General features: G+C 33.7%; 1 protein-coding gene across 5 annotated transcripts in view; it reads right to left on the bottom strand.

Moving 5' to 3' along the window:
- Positions 1-2287: 2287 nt before the first annotated feature.
- Positions 2288-22337, bottom strand: part of LOC121382810 — a 49285-nt gene continuing 29235 nt past the window's right edge. Inside the window, exons 9-11 of one of the 5 annotated variants that reach the window (XR_005959222.1) lie at positions 21583-21753; positions 19900-19955; positions 6960-17707 (exon numbers count right to left, since the gene is read on the bottom strand). Coding sequence is in view for 3 of the 5 variants with exons in the window: in XM_041512433.1 (XP_041368367.1) it covers positions 21619-21753 (135 nt within the window). In the remaining 2 variants the exon portion in view is untranslated. Of the gene's footprint in view, positions 2417-6959; positions 21754-22337 lie in introns of those variants that run through there. The other 4 variants (XM_041512433.1, XR_005959221.1, XM_041512432.1 and 1 more) reach the window with 4 other exon arrangements.

Here is a 22337-nt window from a genome sequence, read left to right as displayed (position 1 = left end):
GGGTTCGAAACGAATCGCTACTAATTTTTACATGGATTACAACTAATGTTGTGGGTACGATGATGGAAATAAATAGTTTTTGCCCAAATGACAAGGTTTTCACACACGAAAAAAATATAATCAATCAGTGTATTTGTTGCATTTATTAATTTGTTGAATAACAACGGGATATGTAAATATTCAGAACACTACCTGGGTCGAGTGATTCACTTATAATTCCAAATAACCATCATTTAACCACACAATATGTTAATAGTTGTGGGGAGAATGGCATTCAGTGATGACTTACTTAAATAATTTGAGAAAAATGTCCATCGAAGTGGAAACTTACATCATGTGGATGTTTTACAAGAACGTGTTTATATGAAACCAAATATCGTGACTCAGTGGATCAGTATATTAACATGCTATCCGTGTCTGTTAAAGATGATAGTGTATTAAAGGCACTGTCGGAATTTTTCCAATTATCAGAGCCTTTTTGATGACTAAATTTACATATTCAATACATTTTCTAGATTAGAATATCAGTGTATGCACATCCAATGTCTTTGCGGTCTTGTACTAATATCTATAGCATTCACTTTTTTTAAATATTATTTCCCATATAAATTACGAAATTATTGGAAGATAAAATTCGGTTTGGGTTACTACAAACATTAGGATGTCAACAAAAACTGATATTCTAAACAAGAAAATGTATTTAATGTGTAATTTTAGTCATCAAAAAGGATCTGTTAGTCGTAAATATGTTACTATAGCAACAAACTCAGGATAGTCTCTTTAAAGACAGAAAGCAAGATGGATTTTCAATGTTTTAGACAATGGGACAAAGATGGATCCCATTAAACCTGAAGTCTGAATACTTAAATCTGTATATCTTTGTGATGTTACCTAGCAGATGATTAATATATCAATGTGCCCTTTTTGCCCTCAAATAATTAAAAACAAAAATATAGGAACATTCATATGCTTGTACAATGTATGACAAAAATGAAATGTATATAACGACCATATATATCATATACATTTTTATATACATATATAATATTTATATATATACATTGTATATACAAATGAAATATCATAACACCTTTATCATACCATTAGTTATACATGTACACACACACTCGTGTGTTATGGCTTTATTATTGTTGTACATATAAGACAATGATTCAAGGTACCCCAACTTTGACATTGCCAATGATTTGGGGTAATAAAGGTTTAAAAACACAACCAATTCCCCCCCCCCCCCCCCCCCCCCGATATATATATATATATACGCTATGCCTATTTAATTGTTGCGAGGGATCTTGTTTTATGCCTTTTCCATGGCTTGCTCGGTACATGTCTCGGGCTTTGAAGTCACCTTCTTTGGTTGAGAAGGGAAAAAAACCTCCTGTGCTGACCAAGGGTATTGATCTAGTGACTCCAGACGTGTGTGCAGAATTGGAGAGGTGTTGAGAGTCGAAACCCCTCCCTGCTCCAAGCACTTTTCTAAAATTTAATTTAAATTCCCTGAATTCGCTTGTCGCAATCTAGACCCACCCGTGCAAACTTTCTCCACCCGCACCTTGACTCACTGCACCTCATATGCTGTTTGTACTTCGGAAAAACGTCATATCGTATTATGTGAGAGAATTGGGTTTCTTTTCATGCACCATATCATGTCTCACAAGGCAATGTATTTATTTACTTTATTATTATTATTATTATTACTTCTTTTTTCTATTATTTTTTCTTTTTGTTTTTGTCTTCAACCGCACATTGCCAGAAAATACTGAAAATCGTTTGTTTCTTCATCACGATGCAACCAGTCCCATATATACTGGTTTTGTTTATTAGTTAAGAACGGCGAACGAAGCCAGCCCGGAATTAAGGGTTTCGAAACGCTAGCTTGTTTCAACTGCTCGTAGGTCTGGAAGGTGTCCAGATGGTAGCTGATTTTTGTAGGAACAATTGTTCCTCTTCTCTGCAATCGTCTTCCATCTGGCCCAGCAAGCGTCTGTTTATTACTCTGACTCCCGTCCACGTCATCACAGGAATCTGCTGAGTCGTTCTCAATCTGCTCCTCAAATTCATCGTCCTTGTCCTCCTGTGCACTCCTCGCCAGCCTCTCTGCCTCTTTTCGCATCTTTACAGCTTCTGGGGGAATCCTGGTCTTTACCGGAATGAACAGATTCGATCGCTTGCGTAGTTTTGACGCATCGATGCCCATTCTACGTGACGCAGCTCCCGAAGGAGCCGACTGTGAGTAGAGTCTGCGAGATTTTTCACATTCCGCGTTGAGTGTCACTGTTATCTGGTTGACGTGGCGCCGAGTCCAGGTGCTATCGATTGTGTTGGACCGGAAGTGAACCTTTGAGCTAAGGGTTTCTCGAGCATCGTCATAACCTCTATCGGCACTGGCGTAGGGCTCCTGCAATCATTAAAATACGGTTATTTACATCAGACATGTAAAGCATTTATGCAAAAATCCAATTACATGTATTGACTAGTGTCGATTCCCTTAGGTGGACCCATTGGGCTATTTTTCGTTCCAGTCATTGCTGCACAACAACTGGTATAACAAAGGCTGTGGTATGTACTATTCTGCATGTGGGATGCTGCATATGAAAGATACATTGCTACTAATCAGAAAGAGTAGCTCATGGCGTGGCGGCAGCGGGTTTCCTATCTAATTATCATTTAACAGTAATTAAAATGTGTCGAGTGCGTCATTAAATAAAATATTCCTTCTTTCCTTCCCATTATTGCCTATAATTGGTGTAAATCTTGTACCATATCAGGGTCGTGCCTATAATTGGTGTAAATCTTGTACCATATCAGGGTCGTGCCTATAATTGGTGTAAATCTTGTACCATATCAGGGTCGTGCCTATCCCAATTAAATAGTGAAACGAAGTAGGTGTGTGCGTGGGGGAGGGGGAGATAGTAAAAGAAAGTACATGTTTTTATTGTTGAATCGATTTCAAAGAGTAACAATATACCTATAATACCTATAGTCTACTACTACTATGGAACCATTTCTAAAATACCAGAATAACACTTGCGAAGGCCTCTATAATTGACAGAATCAATTTATATGTTTGTGTAGTATATACATACATGTAAATACAATGGTAATCGGTTTGAAACATGAAAGTTTCTTCTTCTTTTTTTAAAGTATTTATATAATACAGATGACTCATTTTTAAAGCAATTAGGGGTTTAAGATCACAAAACAAACAAGAGTACCGGTGAGGTACATTATACGCCCGTCAGGAGTTTGATGAAAAACCACAGATATTAATGAATATGTTACGGGTATGATTCAATTCTAATTATTTGAATATTTGCAATGGGATGGATGAACAGTTTGTTTTGGACTAACTACTAATGATCCATTGGAGAAGGTGCTGTCTGATTAATGAAGTATCACAGTATCACAGTGACCTAGTAATTGTATGTGACACACTACCATCGCAAGTTGTTCCTGCATGTGAGGTTTAATGGTCATGTATACATAATATGTATGCAAGATATGGTCCGGACAAGGATTTACTGTTATGTGCAGTAGACCGTGAACAGTAGGTCACGGTGACCTAGTAATAGTACGCGACACACTGCCATCCCAAGTTGTTCCTAGATGTGAGGTTTGATGGTCCTGTATGCATCTGTATGCAAGATATGGTCAGAACAAGAAAACGTTAACAGACGGACGTACGGACGGACGCCATACCATAATGCGAACCATCATAGAAGGGCGTAAAAAAAAGTATTGTTCTATTTTAAGGCGGAGAATTTCGTTGCAGTCATTGCCAACATTTTAATGAAATCAAGCGAGAAGTATTTTATGAAATATATATTAGGCCTATATTGAATAATATTCACAGAAATGGGTTTTTTTTTTTTTTTAAATTACATTTATTTAAAATATTTTGGTGAGCCTTGACAATTACTCTGAAAGAACGACAAACCATAATAAGCTTTTTACAGTAGATGTTATGAAACAAATTAAATATATTGACTCTTAGAATATGAATATTTATATAACCAATGCATTTTTGTAGTATCTCAATATCGATGTTTGTCTAAAATAGTTTCGTACGTACGAATGTATTATTTTTTCAACGACCAAACGAAATTTGAAATAATTTGGCCACTTGTTATTCCAAATATATTTATCCGAATAATGATTTATATTTAAAATATGTTTAAGGTAAGCTTGCATTTTAAAAACAGGAAAAAAGCAGTATGTGCATTTATTTTGTTGGGGAAACAAATGGATCTATGTGGATATAAAAGATCCCTTGCTGCAAATGGAAAAATGTATCGAGTTTCCTCTAAACTATGAGTAAAACATTACCAAATGTTTGACATCTAATAGTCGTTGATTAATATATATATGTGCTCTAGAAGTGTCGTTAAACAAAACCAAACTTTAACTTTTGCCGGAGCTAAAACTCAGGATAGTCTCTTAAGGTGTACCCTAGACATTTGGCACGGTATGGTAGACCTTTAGGGCATATTCACCATTTTCATGGAACTTTTTTTTTCATTAAAGACCACACACACAAAAATTAATTGAAATAAAAAATAACTGTTATTAATGTGCTTGCTTTAATAAATGAACGACTAAATATACAACAGGTATATGTTATTAAATAATAATACATTTTTTTAGTGTTTTATAAATCAAATTTAGAAGTAATGATTGAAAAAGGCTTCTTTAATCTCAGGGCAGCATGACGCTGATTAAGGCAAGCTTAATGAGGCATGGTGCCGTACCATGCTAAAACAATCTAGGGAAAACACTGAAGAAGACTCGTTAAACACAGCACCTGAAACATGGCTCGAAGGTTGGTTCTGTAGTTGTGGTTGATGGAGTTCCGCGCGACATTTACTGGCAGGAGATAGTTGATTCCGCGGCTTACACTCTGCCGCGTGATAGCTTCCTTGAAGCTGGGTATGGGTGGAAGGTCTGGCCATTCGTACTCGAAGAGTTCTATTTCGTGTCCTTCACCTGGGGTAGCCTCTTCTTTATCCACAGCCTGTCGCAGAGATAGGCGTTTAGGCTCTGGACTCGTGTGTGGTCGGCTAAGTGACTTGCTGGAACTAAACGGCATGACCGTTTCCAGAAGGAGAGCTGCAGCTCTGCAATGTTGCACAGATATCAGTTATCAGTTGACCAGTCAATGTAGTAGAAACATTATAATAATGCGATGTTGCGCCAAATATCAATTGACCAGTCAGGTTGTACAAACATTATAACAATGCGATATTTCACCAGGTAATAGTTCACCAATCAATGTACTAGACACATTATAATAATGCGATGTTGCACCAGGTATCACTTCACCAGCCAATGCAGTCAATTAGAATCGCAAATAGAAAGACATGCTAATGAATACTAAATGCGCCTCGTAATCAGCACTTGACTATGATCTTCTGACGAAAGACGAAACCACAGAAACAAATATGAATATTTCAAACAGGATTGACGATATCCAGATACAAAGAACTATTTTTGCCCTATATAGAAACCTTTTTGTATAAAGACACTCCACTTCAACATGTTTAGGACACTTTGGTATGGTTCTTGTGAATAATTTTCAACAATTTTCTTAGACAGCGTGTGTCCTCTGTGTAAAGTATAATGTCCTTTATCGTAAAATCATTTCAAACGGTCCTGCTGTGGTCAAATCAAACGTTTGAACACAATATTATGAGCACCTAGTAAATCATATCTACGTATCTTTGTATCAGTCTTTCCTTTGGACTGTCAGCCCCTGGTGTCATCGGGTAACGTGCAACTAATGCATAACAAACATGTTGACAATGTCCTCGTGTACGCGACATTGTTTGTAATCTGTGTACACCAAGGAAAACAATCCAACAGAACCCGAGATTGAATGTCAGCACGGGTATGGTTACTATGTACCTCTAATCTTATCCGCTGTCTTTCTGATAGGCAAACCCCCGAGTATAATGAGACAGCACTTTGTTTTTAAAATAGTCCTTTCTGGGTTGAACAGAGCAGTCACGCGTAGTTATCGAAGATAACTGTTTCTAAGCCACAACGTCAACTGTGTAGGTAGCGTTAGTAAATAACGATATATTCATTATGATTTGTGTTTAAACACATTTGTATTGGTGCGGTACCTACTGGAGCGACAAGCCAGCCAGTATATTAAAATTAGCAGGCGAACTTTAAATGTGGGTCACTTAATTAAGAAGCCATATTTCTATTCTCCAAAGTCATGTCATATATGCATGTAGTATATACAATACCAGTAGAATTCAGTTATTTTTCTAAGACAAAACTTAATTTTCTGATTAACCAGCGATAATCACTATCAAATTACCTCATTAATATAAGCCAGTTAGTCATAATCACCCATGCATGTCGATCTCCAAGTGTAATTTGTTTGGTGGTGGGGTTTTTTTGTGGGGGTTTTTCACCCGAGAAAAGTTGATCCTGCAAATACTTGAGACATATTAACACGCAATTAACACTAATGATATAGAATCTAGAAGTAATCAATATAGGTACATGAACCAAAATATTATTATAGTCCAAACTCATCGTCTATTGGACGTCAAATGTGATTCTAACACGTAGGCAGAGTTCAGCCAGACCGAGCAGAAAAACATTCACTGGTCTGGTTTACGTGCTTCGGGTCAAAACAAATGACCACATCGGAGACCAGTCAAATAGTTCGCGAACGACAGCTTCGCTCACCGTCACTGAACACAAGGGAACGCTTCAGACGAAACCCATATTTTGTTTTCATTAGCAGCAAGGAAGCTTTTATGTGCACTTTTACATAGACAGGAAAGCACATACCACAGCAATTGATATAACAGTTGTAGAATACTGGTTGGGACGGGAAAAGAGATTTCAATCCATTTCACCATAGCATATGGGAGTTCAACTGGTGCATCATAATAATAATAATAATAATAATAATAACAAATCCGTTTTTGCTACCAGATTTTATTTCTGATGGTAGACATGGACATGGTCTTTCAGGTTGAAAATTATATTATAATACAAAGATCTCTGTAGTGTTCTTACACCCAAGAGAACCAGTCACGGCTTTACAGTGCCACGTGTATAAACTTTGTTACATCAGTTGATTAAACAGTAAAGGTTTTTTCATCTAGTTCATACCACATATTGTATTGCTCTCTTTTAAACAATAAAATCAGTTTTCTGTACAGTACATGGAACTGCGTAATAAATATCAAATAGCATGCCATGAACATACATGTATTTCTGAATTGTTTAAACAATTTCATTCTTCACATGTATTTATAAATTTGGCACTACAATTTATAATAGGTTCCAAGTTGGTATTAGACCATGTTGTGATATTGTACAAAGATCATTGCAGGATGTTTTTGTTTTTCTCATCAGTTTGTACTGGCCGTACTGTGACGATGCATAGTAACAATATACATCTTGATATGGTGATGATTCGTCTTTTAGCAGCCTCTCACTAGATTAAACAGTATTCAAAATGGCACTACCATGTTCCGTTTCAGTCGATACGCTCCAAGCAAAAACAGATTATTTCAAAATCACTCAAATTGGAGTACATCAACACAGACAGAACTCTGGTACTGGAAAAACACTAGAGACTCAACTCATTGTCAGTTTGCGTTTCTGTGACTCGTTATGTTTTTGTTTGGAAACTTCTGTTAATTACAGTAATAGTATAGTTATAGTACATGTTTATGTACTTTACGGTTCCTGCATATTTCTATCTTTGTATATCGTGGGGTGAAGCTATCAGCCACTTAAGCATTATTTGAAGCATTTACCGTAGTGTAACACCCCAACAGCCAATGTATTTTTTGTGCTGGGGTGTCGTTAAACAATCATTCATTCATTATTTGAAGCATACAAAAACAGCCTAAAATAAACTAAGGCCAAGATCGCAATTTTTTTTTTTTTTAATTTTGATAACTGCTTGTTTACATGTTTATGGTCTCCAGTTTCACCAACTTGAATGCTTGGCTGTGCAGACATATTTGCCTCATGCAATCAAATAAAACTTGACTTGTTGTTTGGTGACTGTAACAAAAAAATTGAACTCGGTGCTTATGTAAATACAATCAATATATTTAATTAATAGCAGTGCATTTGTCAATAAGCCTATTTAATCTAAAGACGTCAAGTTTTGTATCATTAAAACAGACCAATGGTAATGCCATCTTAAGCTACATTAACATGCATTAATAAAAACCACCGTTGATTGTCAAAATCAACACGAAACATCTTTTAATACAGGTTTAACTTATACGGTAAAACAAAACATAATACAAAATCTACATATAAAATTAATAAATGTCATCTGGATATTATTGATGGATTATTTTGTCATATAATCATTAGAATAAAGTAAATGTATTTGGAAAAATCAAACATTTGATATGGAATAATTAAATACTAATTAGTATTAGTATTAGTATTTATACTATGCTTTATACAATTATAATGTGAAATACTCAAAACATTTAACCAGCTTTAACCAGTTAGCATTTTCTAGCAAAAACTGTATTAATTTTATTTAATGTCATTGGTCCGTTTAAGAACCAAACATTTTAGTCTTGTTAACTCATTGTATATCATAAATAAACTGCTTTTACCATTTCTACCTTCTGGTCCAAATATACTCAATGAAAAAGTTCAGCAAAAATTTATTTAAATATAAATGACTGATATTACAAATTTAACTTGTGTAAATGAATAATAAATCAATGTTTCATCTTAGCGCAAGTGTTGTAACATTTGTTATACTTTTTTGGTTGAGTATAAATTGGACATAATAATATTATACTTACAAACCTATAGAAAAGAAACAACCCTCTACAAACATGTATGTGCATAGTTGGAATTCATGACAAACTGCACTAGTGAAACAAAAATGTTATTACAAGACTATAAACATTTATGATTCACATTTCACATCTGACGTTGCTCAATATGAACCAACATTTATATATTTTAAAAATCTCTTTATATATAAGATAAGATGCTAGAAAACAAAAGTACAAAAAAGGTTGTAATATATTAGCTTTTTAATTTATCTACTTAACGCTTTAATATGAAATAAACTATAAATTCAGGAACAAGATTATGTCTATTACAAGAGAATAAATGTGTGCATTAAACCAAAAGAAAAAAAGAAAAAGATACAGGACGAAAAAAAAAAAAAAGCTATGTAAAAAAGACTTTAGATTAAGTACAATTAAAATATATATACACTCAGAATGCCAATAGACAAGAAATGTAAGAGGTCATAATACTATTTTTTCCCTTTATAAAGTCCATAGAGGATGTCTCTGCACCATTCCTAAAGGTCTTTAAATATACACTGTTGAAAAAACATCACCCATTTTTTCTGTTATTTTTGCTATCGTATGTGTGAGGTTTGCATTTCTGCTATAAAACACACATTGATAGAATTTTAGGGTTATTTATTGCCTAACAGAATATATTCAGTTAAATGTATAATTTGTTTTTCTTGTCATATCCTTTTTACATGTCCTACAAACTTGACTGGTGTGTTTTCAATGGACTTCGGTGTATATTAGATGATACAGAGGCAAATATAAGGTGGTTCTTCTAACAGACCTTAAGGAGAGGTTTGTATTAACATATTTGTTTTTTAAATTTTAGAAATGTATGACTAAAGCACAGAACAGATCAAACATCAAATCTCCAATAAAAAAAAATGTCCTTCAGTCAAAATCATGAACATACTTAGTCATATATTTGTACAAGACAAGAGTCCAGTGAATAATTATAAATACAAAGCTGGAACACCACAACAAATCAATGCACACAAGTTCATCCTACCTAGTTACAAAGCGACAGCTAAGTGGCTTTACAACAGAACACTCCAAAATGGACAATGGAACCTCATATTAATGACAGGCCAAGTATTAAAGACCTTGGGAATTTAATATACATATGACTACATGACATAAAACCCAATTCTACAAATACTGGTAAGATCAATAAAATGTGGTTGGTTAGTAACTTGTTCACACATAATAATGACATTAAAAATTGTTTATCTTTTTAAAGGTTAACTTTATAATCAAATTATTAAAGTTAAAATTTACTGTAAATCATAAAACATTAGCGATCTTAAAATTTAGCAAATTCCAAGTAAGTAACATATTAGCAACATAAAATTTTAGCGAGGTCGTCATATCAGAAACTGAAAAAGAATAAACATAAGTTATAGGATTAGCTGAAATAATAGTTTTGATCAAGTTTGATGATATGCAGCTTACAGTCAACTTACGTTCAGTAGAAAATTGCAGTAACAAACTACCGGCATTGTTTGCTATCGTTTTGGTTTAATCAATAGAATGTAACCATTGCTGTGAGTTCAGGCAACCACCGACAAAACAATCGCACAAACGGTGTTCAGTATTTTCCTGTATACTTTGTATTTCCATAATAAGATAAAAGTGTAATTCCTGCTTTTGCTTTTACATTAGTGCTGTACAACATCTTACAAAATACCGACACTAAATGTTCCAAACTTTATTCAAAAACAAGGATGACATCAATATTATGTGGCATCATCCTGGGTTATTTTTAGTACATAAACTACACTGCTGCAGACAGGGAAAACTGCACACATTAAATCACTATCCATGGGAGTTAACTCATGGTAATTATTTTCCTTTTAGCCCTAAAGCAATTTTAATAAAGGATTTTCAATAATTTTTATAAAATTAAAATAGCCTGTATTGGAATTGAAAACATGTGTACTGCCATCTCGTACAACTTGACAAAACTATTTTTAAGGGGTCTGCTTTTAACTTTACTTTATTACATAGTTAACCTTTAAGTATCACGTTTTCTCCAAAGCCCAAAGATCATCAGTTGTGCATTAATATGTTTATTAAAAATATAAATGAATCTTTAATGATACTCCAGTAGAAAATTTAAATATTGTACTGTTGAAAAGGCATTACAAAGAACTAACATTAAGTTAAAGAAAAAATAGTTAATAAATACAAGACTATTAAAGCATGAATGTGGAAATGTGGGGTTTACACATACAGATGTGGTGGTTAATCAATAGAAATTGCTAGCATATCCAAAGCCACATCTCTGTACAAAGTCATCAGATGACATCAAAATCAATGCAAACACATCATCCTTTCACTCAACTAAAAACATCAGACCATAAATACACCTCCATACAAGAAAATACACATCAAATATTGGCTTAAACTTGCATAATGACAGAACTACAAGCAATAAAGGTCGTCAACGGAATCATGGCAGAAAACAAGTTGTTTAGGATTATAATTCTAGAAAGGTATTTCTCTGAATTGTGAAGCGCGGTGCTATCGGTCGTTCTATTTATAAGTTACTGTACGAGTTGGCTACAGAATGTTAGCAATGATTAGTACCAAACTTCTAAATATGTTCATAGTTCAATCATTTTGTCATGGTAAATATACTTACTTTATTACTTTCACACTACACATGGTACAAACAGTGAAAATACAAAGTGTTCACAGGAATCATCTGGATGCATGTACAGAAAATGATGCAGAGGTATCTAGACTGTGATGGGTGAAGCCAGACACCACAAGTGCCACAAGCACAAAGCCACACAAGGGTTGTCTTGTCAAATATTGACCTTCTTCAGACACAGAAGCAGCAAGTGAATATTGAGATGGGCCGACTTTTAGGTCGACGTATGAAGTGCCCAAAAGAATCTAGCAGGGTTCAGGGTCATAATTAACTATTTCCTGCAATCTACCAGTAAAATTCATCATGACAAATGCTGGTGAATAAAACATTTTTAAATGCATATTTCGCAGTGCATCATTTTTGTATAGATAGGCCTGAATAGGCCTATACATGTATATACACACTACATGTACAACTACAAATATCTTGTATATTAATAATAAAACAGTCGACATCTTGTAATGTATTATTTTGAAGTGACTAGGATTTTGTAATTTTTAACCCAACTAGTTTGTCTCCCTTAGCATATTAAACATGTTTATATCAACTCTAAGGAGGGTGTATATACAGTAGAAAGTATATTGGTTTGACCCCTAAACCTTCTGTATACACAAACACCTAATGTAAGTTGGTTACTTTCAACAGTAAAGATAGGATAAATGTTGAACGGAACATCAGAATTTGTGGTTAGATTGGGACATAAATTTAACTGATAGACTTGTTCATAACTTAACAGAATACACACAAATGCTTATCAGTACTATTGGTAATATGTCCGGGTATATAAAATTTAAAATAACACATTAATTAAACTGGATATACAAATAATATTCAGAGTTTCTGCTAAAGGGTAAAATTTTTGGCATATTTAATTTTTTTAAGTTAACCTTTTGACAAAATTAGTTATTCTTATCATTACTGTATGCTTTTTTTTTTAACCCTAAACCTAAACGTAACCCATTTTCTTTCTGTTGATTGTGGTTGCATTCAATTCCATAGTACCATACCCAAAAATTTCTTTTTCTAAGAAACACTGATATTATAACTCTGATTTTTATTATTATTAAGTACTGGGAAATACTGTAATCTAGAATTCCACAGCATTATACTGGAATAAAATAATTCCAGGTCAAAGTAGCTCATAATCAATACTTTCTTAACATTTAACTTGCTTAAAATTTACTTCTAGAAAATTAATATCGGTTTACCTATTTTACATGTACTTTCATGTTGTTTTGTTTTCTTAATAAAACTGATATTTTATCTGGCTGGAATGACTTATCGTGTGCAATTTTATACTCTATTTTTATTATCATGTAACTGACATTACTGACTCAGTCACATGATCAGCATAAGCCAACTGCAATGTGACTAGCACACGTTTAGTTAAAACGTTCTTAGTGATGTCAATAACTGAATAATGAGGAATTGGTTTCCTATGTAATTACTATAAATCATTAAGAGCAAATTTGTTAATAGATAAAAATAAACTGACAGAAAATAATAACTAAAAATTAATTAATTTAAATACATAATAGCTGTGGGGTTGGGTAAAAACAAATATTTCATTTTTTAAATTTATTTTGAAGTGCCATATTACAAAATGTTAAACACAGAAAAAAAAATATTAAATAAAAATTAACATTATATTGTGCAGCAGTAACAACACAGAACATTTTATATTACAACACAATATGTATACAAATATAACTCAATAAAAAACACTTACATAACACCAAACATGTAACATTCACAGAACATTTAACATAACATTCATATCACATCTGACAATAGTTTGACTAAAAATCAGCTTCAGGGAAAACAGAAAACAAATAAAAACTAAACTTAACACTATAATAACTGTAACAGGAAATGGATAATAAAACTAAAAGATTGGAATATACAACCAAAAAGGAGCGAGAGATTTTTTTTATTTTTTTGTAAACATTTTATTCTCATTTTGTAAGCAAAGAACATAAGATTATGTCCTCGACAGAAACTAACATACACTCACACATGTATAATGTTCCAGATTTAATTCTTTATAACTGAACTCACATTCCAGATTTATTTACTGTAAACTGCAACTCACAAGCCAAATGGCAAATGTACTTACTTAAAATTTGATGTCTGGATACTAGTTTTATACAATCCCTACTAGTTTTAACAATAATAATTATTTTTTTTTTTTTTTTTTTTTTTAAAGTAGCTCTCGGTTTGAGATGTAAAGAAATTTAAAAATATTAAATCGGTATACAAGATATGGTCTGGAGAAGAAAAGTCAACAGATGAACTGATGTATGGACAGGTGGACAATACAATTCCATAGTATGACCTGTCATTCAGTCATACAAAAATGTATTTAAAAAATTAGGGATAAAAATTTAGTGACACACTGTAGCACAACAAATATCCAACCAGTTCAGTCATTTAATATGACTGTATTACCATTACAATTTTTATTTTTTTAAAATCTTTGTTTTATATCATAAATGATAATTACAGTAATGCTAGAATTTGTGAATGCCTTGGTATTAGCAAAGTTTTAAATAAAATATGGTTCTCTAATGTACACGGTAATATTTCTCACTTGTTATAAAGGAAAAGAATTACAGCGGTCTGAGAAAACTGTTCAGGAATGAATAAGGCATACATCATGTATACTGGAATGTGCTCATCAATAAACTGACAGGAAATCAACTGTTAGGGAACTAGTCACGTCTATGGAGTTTAAATTAAATATTCATGGACATAAAATGCAAGGTCACTTTCCTCAACTATTTAGAATTTCAATGTCTCTGTCAACAGATAAAGACCTAGGATATGGACTTTGCTAGTTTGTCCTGCATAAAACAAATAAAGTTGTATTCATATGACAAAACATTTTGAATTTATATATACCAAGGTATATACATCTTTCCTTTTTCTTTTTTCTTCATATGCAGGCAATAACAGTGAATATATAAATATACTAGTGGAAAAAAGTAACTGTGTAACCTAAAAAATCGGATGAAAATAAAACCGCTCAATATTTTAGCCTGATGTTTTGTACATGTTACCAGTGAACGCACCGCCACACAATAGCTGGGTCAATGCCGTATTTGCATGTGCAGTTTTGCTTCTGGGACATGAACATGTTTTTCCCATTTTTTTCTCCCAACATGTTACTTTTCAAGTTTTTGTCGACTTTTCAACTGTCGGGTCATTGCATGCCAACCGGGGGTACAGAAAAGCAGGTTATTTCTGTTGAAAATTGTAGCAGAGCAATGCCCAGGCTAAACGAAAATGACCGCCTTCGCGCAATTGGCATGATCCAGGCTGGTATGCGCCATAGCGCTGTCGCTACGCAATTTGGTGTACACATAAACAGTATTGAGGCTTTGTGGTAATGTCAGAGACCAACAACGTGCAGGCCGTCCACGTGTGACGTCACGACAGCAGGACAACCACATCAGACTCGTGCACCTCAGGAATCGATTCCAAACGGCAAGTCTGACAGCGCGGACCATTCCTGGATTGCGTGCCATTAATCCCAGAACTGTACGGAATCGATTACGTGAACATGGTATCCGTCCGCAACGCCCGGCTGTCCGTTCAGTTTTGCTAAGACGTCATCGTGTAGCACGTTTGGCTTGGTGTAGAAGACACTTGCACTTTAATCGCCGTGACTGGGCGGGCATACTGTTTACGGACGAGTCCAGGTTTCACTTGGACAGCAGTGACGGCCGTTCAAGAGTGTATCGTCGTGTTGGAGAACGTTTTAGTGACGCCTGTGTTGTGGAGCGATGTGCATTTGGCAGAGGCAGTGTCATGGTTTGGGGTGGCATCACGTCAACTGGATGAACACCTCTTGTGGTCATCGATGGCAATTTGAACGCTGTACGCTACCGTGATGACATTATTCAGGCTCACGTCATCCCATTTGTGCAAGGACAGCAACGTCACATCACGCTTCAGCATGACAATGCTAGACCTCACGTCGCCCGGGTGGTAATGGATTTTCTAGCACAGCAGAACATCGATGTGTTGCAGTGGCCTGCGGTCTCATCCGATCTTGCACCAATCGAGCACGTCTGGGATGAGATGCAACGTCGTGTACGTGCACTGCCTAACCAGCCGCTGACGTTGAGAGCGCTTGGTCAGACGTTAGTACAGATCTGGAACGGCATTCCCCAGGCATTCTTCAACAATTTGGTAGGCTCTGTGAGGCGACGGTGCCTGGCCTGCATCGACGCAAACGGTGGCCATACGCGCTATTAACTTTGTGAACTGTTTTTTTACCCCCCATGTCTTTCATCCCCAATACCGATGAAATGACGGATGCTGTGACATTTTAAATGAATTGACGTTTTGCTTAATTGCCTAATAAATAATGCTATATGATCATTTTATCGTTTTATGTCTTGAAATTATGTTTTTATCAACATGATAACCATACACAGTTACTTTTTTCCACTAGTATACATTCAAGTTGCAATCTCAATTCTGACTGTAAATCAAAACATTTTACAAGAAATCAGTCATATGTTGACTATGTGTGATTCTGACATTTCACAATTAGATAATAAAGTCTTAAACCATTCCACAACTTTATGCTGCTTCAATAAAGTTTCAAATATATATCCATAGTTATTTGTTAACTTGAGTGAACAAATATTGCTTTAAATAATGTTCTCCCTCATTTATTTCTTAATTTCTAATGAGTATTATTTCTGTTATTATAACATCTCTTATAATTTTATAAGACTAGCTGTCATTTATGTTGTTGTTTTTTCATATTGGTTTAATTTTTAAAGTTTTAGTATAGTGATTATATTTATTTGACACAAGCTGAGACTAAAATAAGGTATTTTAATTATTTTTTATTAAACTATATGCATATATTAGGAATGTTACAGCAAATAATTCTTAAATCTTAGAAACCTGTTGTAATTCTTAAAGCTTTAAAATCTGTGTCTAATCAATCATACTATAAGCAGTCAATTGTTGTTTACCTCAGTATTTCTTAGAGTAAACTACCAATTACCTGGTCTTAGTTACAAACTACCCAGGAAACCAGAGCTTATTTCTCTTTGCAAACAGTAAATAATGTTCTATACTATCATCTGAGTGTACTTATAATTAGCACTGTGTACAAGTTACATCTAAGTGTAGTCCATAATATCACTGTTAAAAACTCAATTATAACAGTCTTTATCAGAGGGTTTGCATTAACTTAAGAGCTGATTAAAAACGTAAACCTCTAAAATACAAGCCCACAATATATATTAGCATCAGACATCCATACACTGTTAACAGTTTTCTTACAATAAGGGCATCATCACCCGATGACTACAGATACAAACAATACAGTGAATACTGTATATCGTAATGGTGTTTGTCCAATCCAGCAACAACACACTTCGATGCTTCTGCCGTCATCTAACTGAGAATGTGTTTTAACATATTTAACATTCTCAATTCCTCTATACACTTGTGTGCATAATAATACTGATAACTTTAGCTTCATTTATTCTTGTTACCTCAAATATACAACCCATATATACAAATATCTGGTGGTTCCATTTTTCTTTCTTTCTTATAGTGTGTGCAAGAGCTGTTTATAATGATTGGAAAACCGTTATTGTATTTATTTAAATAATCACAAACTCCATAAGACTACCATACAAACTTTCACAAAAATAAATCCTAAATATTTTTAAAATGTATAGCATAAACTATTTTAGTGCACTATTTTTGAACCAATCTGGATACTCAGTTTATGTAGCAATTTTACACACATCAAATCTGTTACAAAAATGTGTCTCGAGTAACTAAATAATCCAGATAGTTGCAAGAAAGTAATAGTTTTTAAGGTGAAAGATTTTTTCACAAAGCCAATTTTTATTTTAATAATTAAAGAATAAACGATGAGTCTGTTTTATTGTTGACCTTCTTGACCTAGTTTTTAATTTTAGTTTCACAACAATATTTAATTTTACGTTAAAAATAATTCCATATACACTAAGAACAACAGCTGAACACAATACTTACACAGGAGGTCCACACATTACTTTATTTTTTTTATTTTTTTAAAAGAACCATGGCAGCATTTCACCCAGATGATCTAGTGAACTGACATATAGCTGTTTAATACCAAACAATGGTTACTATACAGTTCTCTTGCTAAAGATGGATTGAAGCACCATCAGTGGACAAAGGCTTCACAACATTTCTGAAATGTTAAATGCATGGTCCTGAAATATTTCACTGTTTTTTTTGTTTAATAAATTAAAATGCGCTGGAACAAAATTCAGTGTACACACTGACCACTTAATAGCTTTCCAAGAAAGCCGTTTGTAATCTCCTTTTAAAAATATATTATATATAATATGAAGTACCATTATTTTAAGCAGTGGGGATTTCTCCAAAAAGGAATATTAGCTCAAGGTGTTATAGGCACTATGAATCTAAGTATTATCACTTCATATAGATCATTAGTTCTATAATGGTGAAGGTATATGCCACGGCAAATACACGACCCAACACATCTATCAAAGTCAAGTGAAGTGAAATGGACTCCCCAGTATTACCTCACAGCCTCTCATATAAAATGTGTAACATCACCACACACATATCCATGTTACATACACACCTCATAGGTGAACTGCTACAACACACATACAACAGATATACCAACATTCAAAATACATGCAACATTATAATATACACATACAAGTACACTACGGTAACAATAAAATGGGTGTTTTGAAAAGGTTTACACTACTCAAATTTTGTAATTACCCTGAATGGCGTTTTGTGGGGTTTTTTTTTATAAAGTAATGTTAATAATGACCTCTTGCCATGTGTCATGAAGTCTTTTTATAGTGATTTAAGATGAAGATCTAATGACTGATGAAGCCTACACAGATTACGGTACTGTTTCCGTGTCAGATTACATTTTAACAGTCACTGGTTTTCCTTCATTTGTATTAAAATAAACTTTTAAGTCATTAGTCGCCTTCAACTTACTCTTATGACTCCAATAAGAAATATTTTGATTAGTAAATGTAATATTTCCAAATTAATATTTAATAATAGTAATAGTAATAATCATAATTAATAGTTAATGGTATTTTTTAAATTAGATGTATTTCTTGGTTTGAAATCCCAAAAGATAGATTTCATGGAACCATATTTAGAACAGTTTGGTATATACAGGTCACTAAATAAGATATGAATTCCTTAAAAACAATAGATACAAGGCTTCTATACACTTGTATATAATGTCCAATTTTATAAATATAATTCCATAAACTTTATGTTGAGTAAATGTATTAATCAATAATAAATTAACAAAAATGTACGAACTTGGTATTAATTTGAATTGAAGAAATTATTTATTAAAATAGATTATAATACTGTTATTATTATACCAACTATATTTCATTATCAAAGGTAATATGGTATATAACATATTAATTAAGATTAGGCTCATTAGCTCTATTTGTTCTTATTTAAATATACTTGGCTCTATTCTCTCCGATGTACATTTACCTATTTATTTACTGTAAATGTAAAGTGAGAGATTGTAATTAAAGATAAAGAGTTAAAAGTCTAAAGTATACTGATTTATTTATCATCAGCTACTGGATGTAAAAATTGGTAATCATAACATTGGAAACCCACAACGTTTTTTCATTAGCAGCCAGGGATCTTTTATGTGCACTTTCCCAGAAGGACTTGGTTGCAACAGCAAAAAACCCTATCAGAGAATGGGTCGGTCCACTGAGAGGTTAAATTCTGCGACCAAAGCACCTCAGGTGAGCACTCTACCCACTTAGTAAGTAAAATTCAAAACACAATCTGACAGTACGGACCTTTTTATTTTTCATTCTTTGTTTTTACTGGATTTATTGTGTGTGGAGTTGTTTTGTTTTTGTTTTGTGGGGTTTTTTTGGAGGGGAGGGAGTAGATACACAAGATAGTTAGTTAAGAATGCTCACATCTGTCAGGAAAGGACTTGGATGTACCTCCGTGATAAGACTATGTTTGTGTCGTAGAACTTGTTTTTCCTAGGTCTACGATTGGGCATTGTGTAAACAGAAGTTGTCAATTTGTCAAGAAAATGTAGGACATGACTTTATAATTAAATGTACTGTTAGTTGCTTTGTTATCACATTAACTGTTGTGGTTTGTGTAGTTACTATTCAAACATCTCTACTGAATCCGATACCTTATATAAACATTTGATGCACATCAGAGAACTGAATTTGGCACATGCATTGTGTATATGTGTATTTTTTACATGTTCAGTTGCATAATAACACCACTGCATAATGAACTATTTTTTCAACAGTGGCATTTGGGAAGATTAAAAAGTTGACACTAACTACCTTTTAGTACATAAAATGTAGTAAAACGTACTAGAAAGAACCGTAATTTCCAGTTTTAAGGCTCCCAACACTGACACTGCTTATCATCTGAAATAATTGAAAATAATCACATTTTGTCAGTCTATCAATACACTGTATACATTATTATTTTAGTTAACCATTTTGTCATGTGAGGAGGCCAATGCAACTCCAAGTTATCTCACCCATACCTAAACAAAAATGTAATAAGACATAGAAGAAGATCAAACCACTACAATCATAAATGTTTGAAATTGGGTATAGGGAAAGCAAAAAGACAAACTGGAATTTTTTTTACAGTGCCAATCTAAACATATGAAAACTATGTACCTCAAGTGCTAAACAATTTTCATTAGTGTGATTTCAGAAATATTCATAACACGATTCTGCTTAAAACTTGGTGGAAACAGCATACTAAGTGTAAAATTCCTGCCTTAAAAACACTGACACAATATTGTAAGCAGTGGTCAGCAGCGCTATCGGTAGCATCAGTGCTGGTTAAAGGTGGCGACTCACAATACAAGTGCCTCATACAAGAACAGTCACGAGAATAACCAATTGCATAGCAACCAATGACATTGTAATGTTTGTCTTGTCATCAGCTATTCTTGTAACATGTGGCGTCGCCTTAACGCCGACCACTGAGAGCAGAATCCTGCTACAACACACAATAAAAATTAAACAACATGCCATCAACCATAACCATACCGTGAGTGAAACAACAAGAAGCCCAGATCTATTAGTTGTTTATCTCATGTGACTACACTCCAAAATAATCCTTTTACGAGGACAATTCAATTACTATGAACCAAAAAAAACAAAACCTAAAAAATCACAAAACCCCCCCCATAAAAAAAAAAACTTTCAAAAGAAATAAACATTAATGTTTACTCACCAAACTTAAAGCATAACTGTTGTCTTACATTCTTTTGATATGATCATTAATGTTTTTAATAGCCCTAAGATGCACTCTAACCAGACCTTAGGATCTCACAATAATTGATCAGCATGGATTTCTGTGCACACTTATAGGAGTTAGTGTAATGGGACATGAGAGACAGCCACAACTTTAATATAGATCTGCATACAGCTCGAGGATAACTGTAGTAAATTCACAACCTAAACATTTAACATTTCTATTTATATACTAAGAAAGGCAACATTGTACATAACCTTTGTTAAAAATGTGAAAGCTACTACATGTAAGCATTAATACAAATATACATTGCAGGTCGACCCATAACAATTAAGATACTATTCTTACAGACATTCCACAGCTAATGAAAGCTACAAACCCACTTGCAGTCATCAATAAAAAAAGAACTCTACAGGTGCATGTGCAGGGGGGTTTCGGGGATCAAACCCCTGTCCTGTGCTCAAACAAAATTTCTTTTCTTAAGTGTATTTTCCGTGGGAGCATGACTTCATATCACCTCTCCAAACATCACTTGCCACTGTTTATACCCCTCTGCTTAAATTCCTACACACACACCTGGTATAGCATACAGTTTAAAATTAACCAAACAAAGAAAAAGAAAAATGAAGAAGAAATTTCACAACACACAATGGGTAATGAAAAAATAAATAAGCTTGATGTACACAAGTTGTTAAGACAACCACACTAGAAATTGATTTCGGAACTACCCATTGGATAAAACCTAATCTCAGAAGTGTATTTATATTCAATCATCCTCACTGATTGTAAACACCATCTCCAGATCGCGTACTTGCTTCAGTGTACAGAGCCAACAACAGTCAATTCATGTTTTGATGCAGATCCCTCTTTTCGAATGGTTAGATCTTTTTTCAGAAATTCCTTCTGAACTTGTCGCTTCCGTGCCATTTTTTGACTTTGTGGTGGTTTTACCTGAAAATTACAACTGCCAAAATTTAAAATTAAATTGCTTCTCTGGTTTCTTAATAATAATAGAGAAAAAAAGTCAAGTTTTAACTAAATGTCAGCATTCAGAAAGATCTGATGAAAAAATGTATACTTATGCAGGGAACATTTGTTTCCTTCAAAATCTTGATTAGCTATATTTCTAGTCAATTGAAAATTGATTAGCAACTACTGTTTAATGTTTTAAAATTGTGTAATGATCTCTGAAACTTGCGTAGTGAATTGCGACGCAATATTAAATGTTCCCTGGTATGAAGCAATTTTTGACACCTCAACACAAATAAAAACATCTTCTAATGGGTTTCAATATCAGGGTGTTCATTACTTTTCTAAGTAGGAGACTGTTAAGAAAGGTGGGCAGCTATATAGATCTAGTGAATGCAGTAAGCAATAAAAATTATGCTAGTGTGGTGGCACTCTCCTACTAATTAACACTCTCAATTATACAGTCAAGCCTTGTTATACCAACTGTCATTTTGAAGACATTCACATCATTTAAAAAGACATTTTATGGAAACACACACACACAAAATGAATCTCAAATCAAAGAG

Source organism: Gigantopelta aegis, chromosome 10 (assembly GCF_016097555.1).
Source record: "Gigantopelta aegis isolate Gae_Host chromosome 10, Gae_host_genome, whole genome shotgun sequence".
NCBI lineage: Eukaryota > Metazoa > Mollusca > Gastropoda > Neomphalida > Peltospiridae > Gigantopelta > Gigantopelta aegis.
Note: the sequence above shows the minus strand (reverse complement) of the source record. Positions and strands in the feature narration are given on the sequence as shown.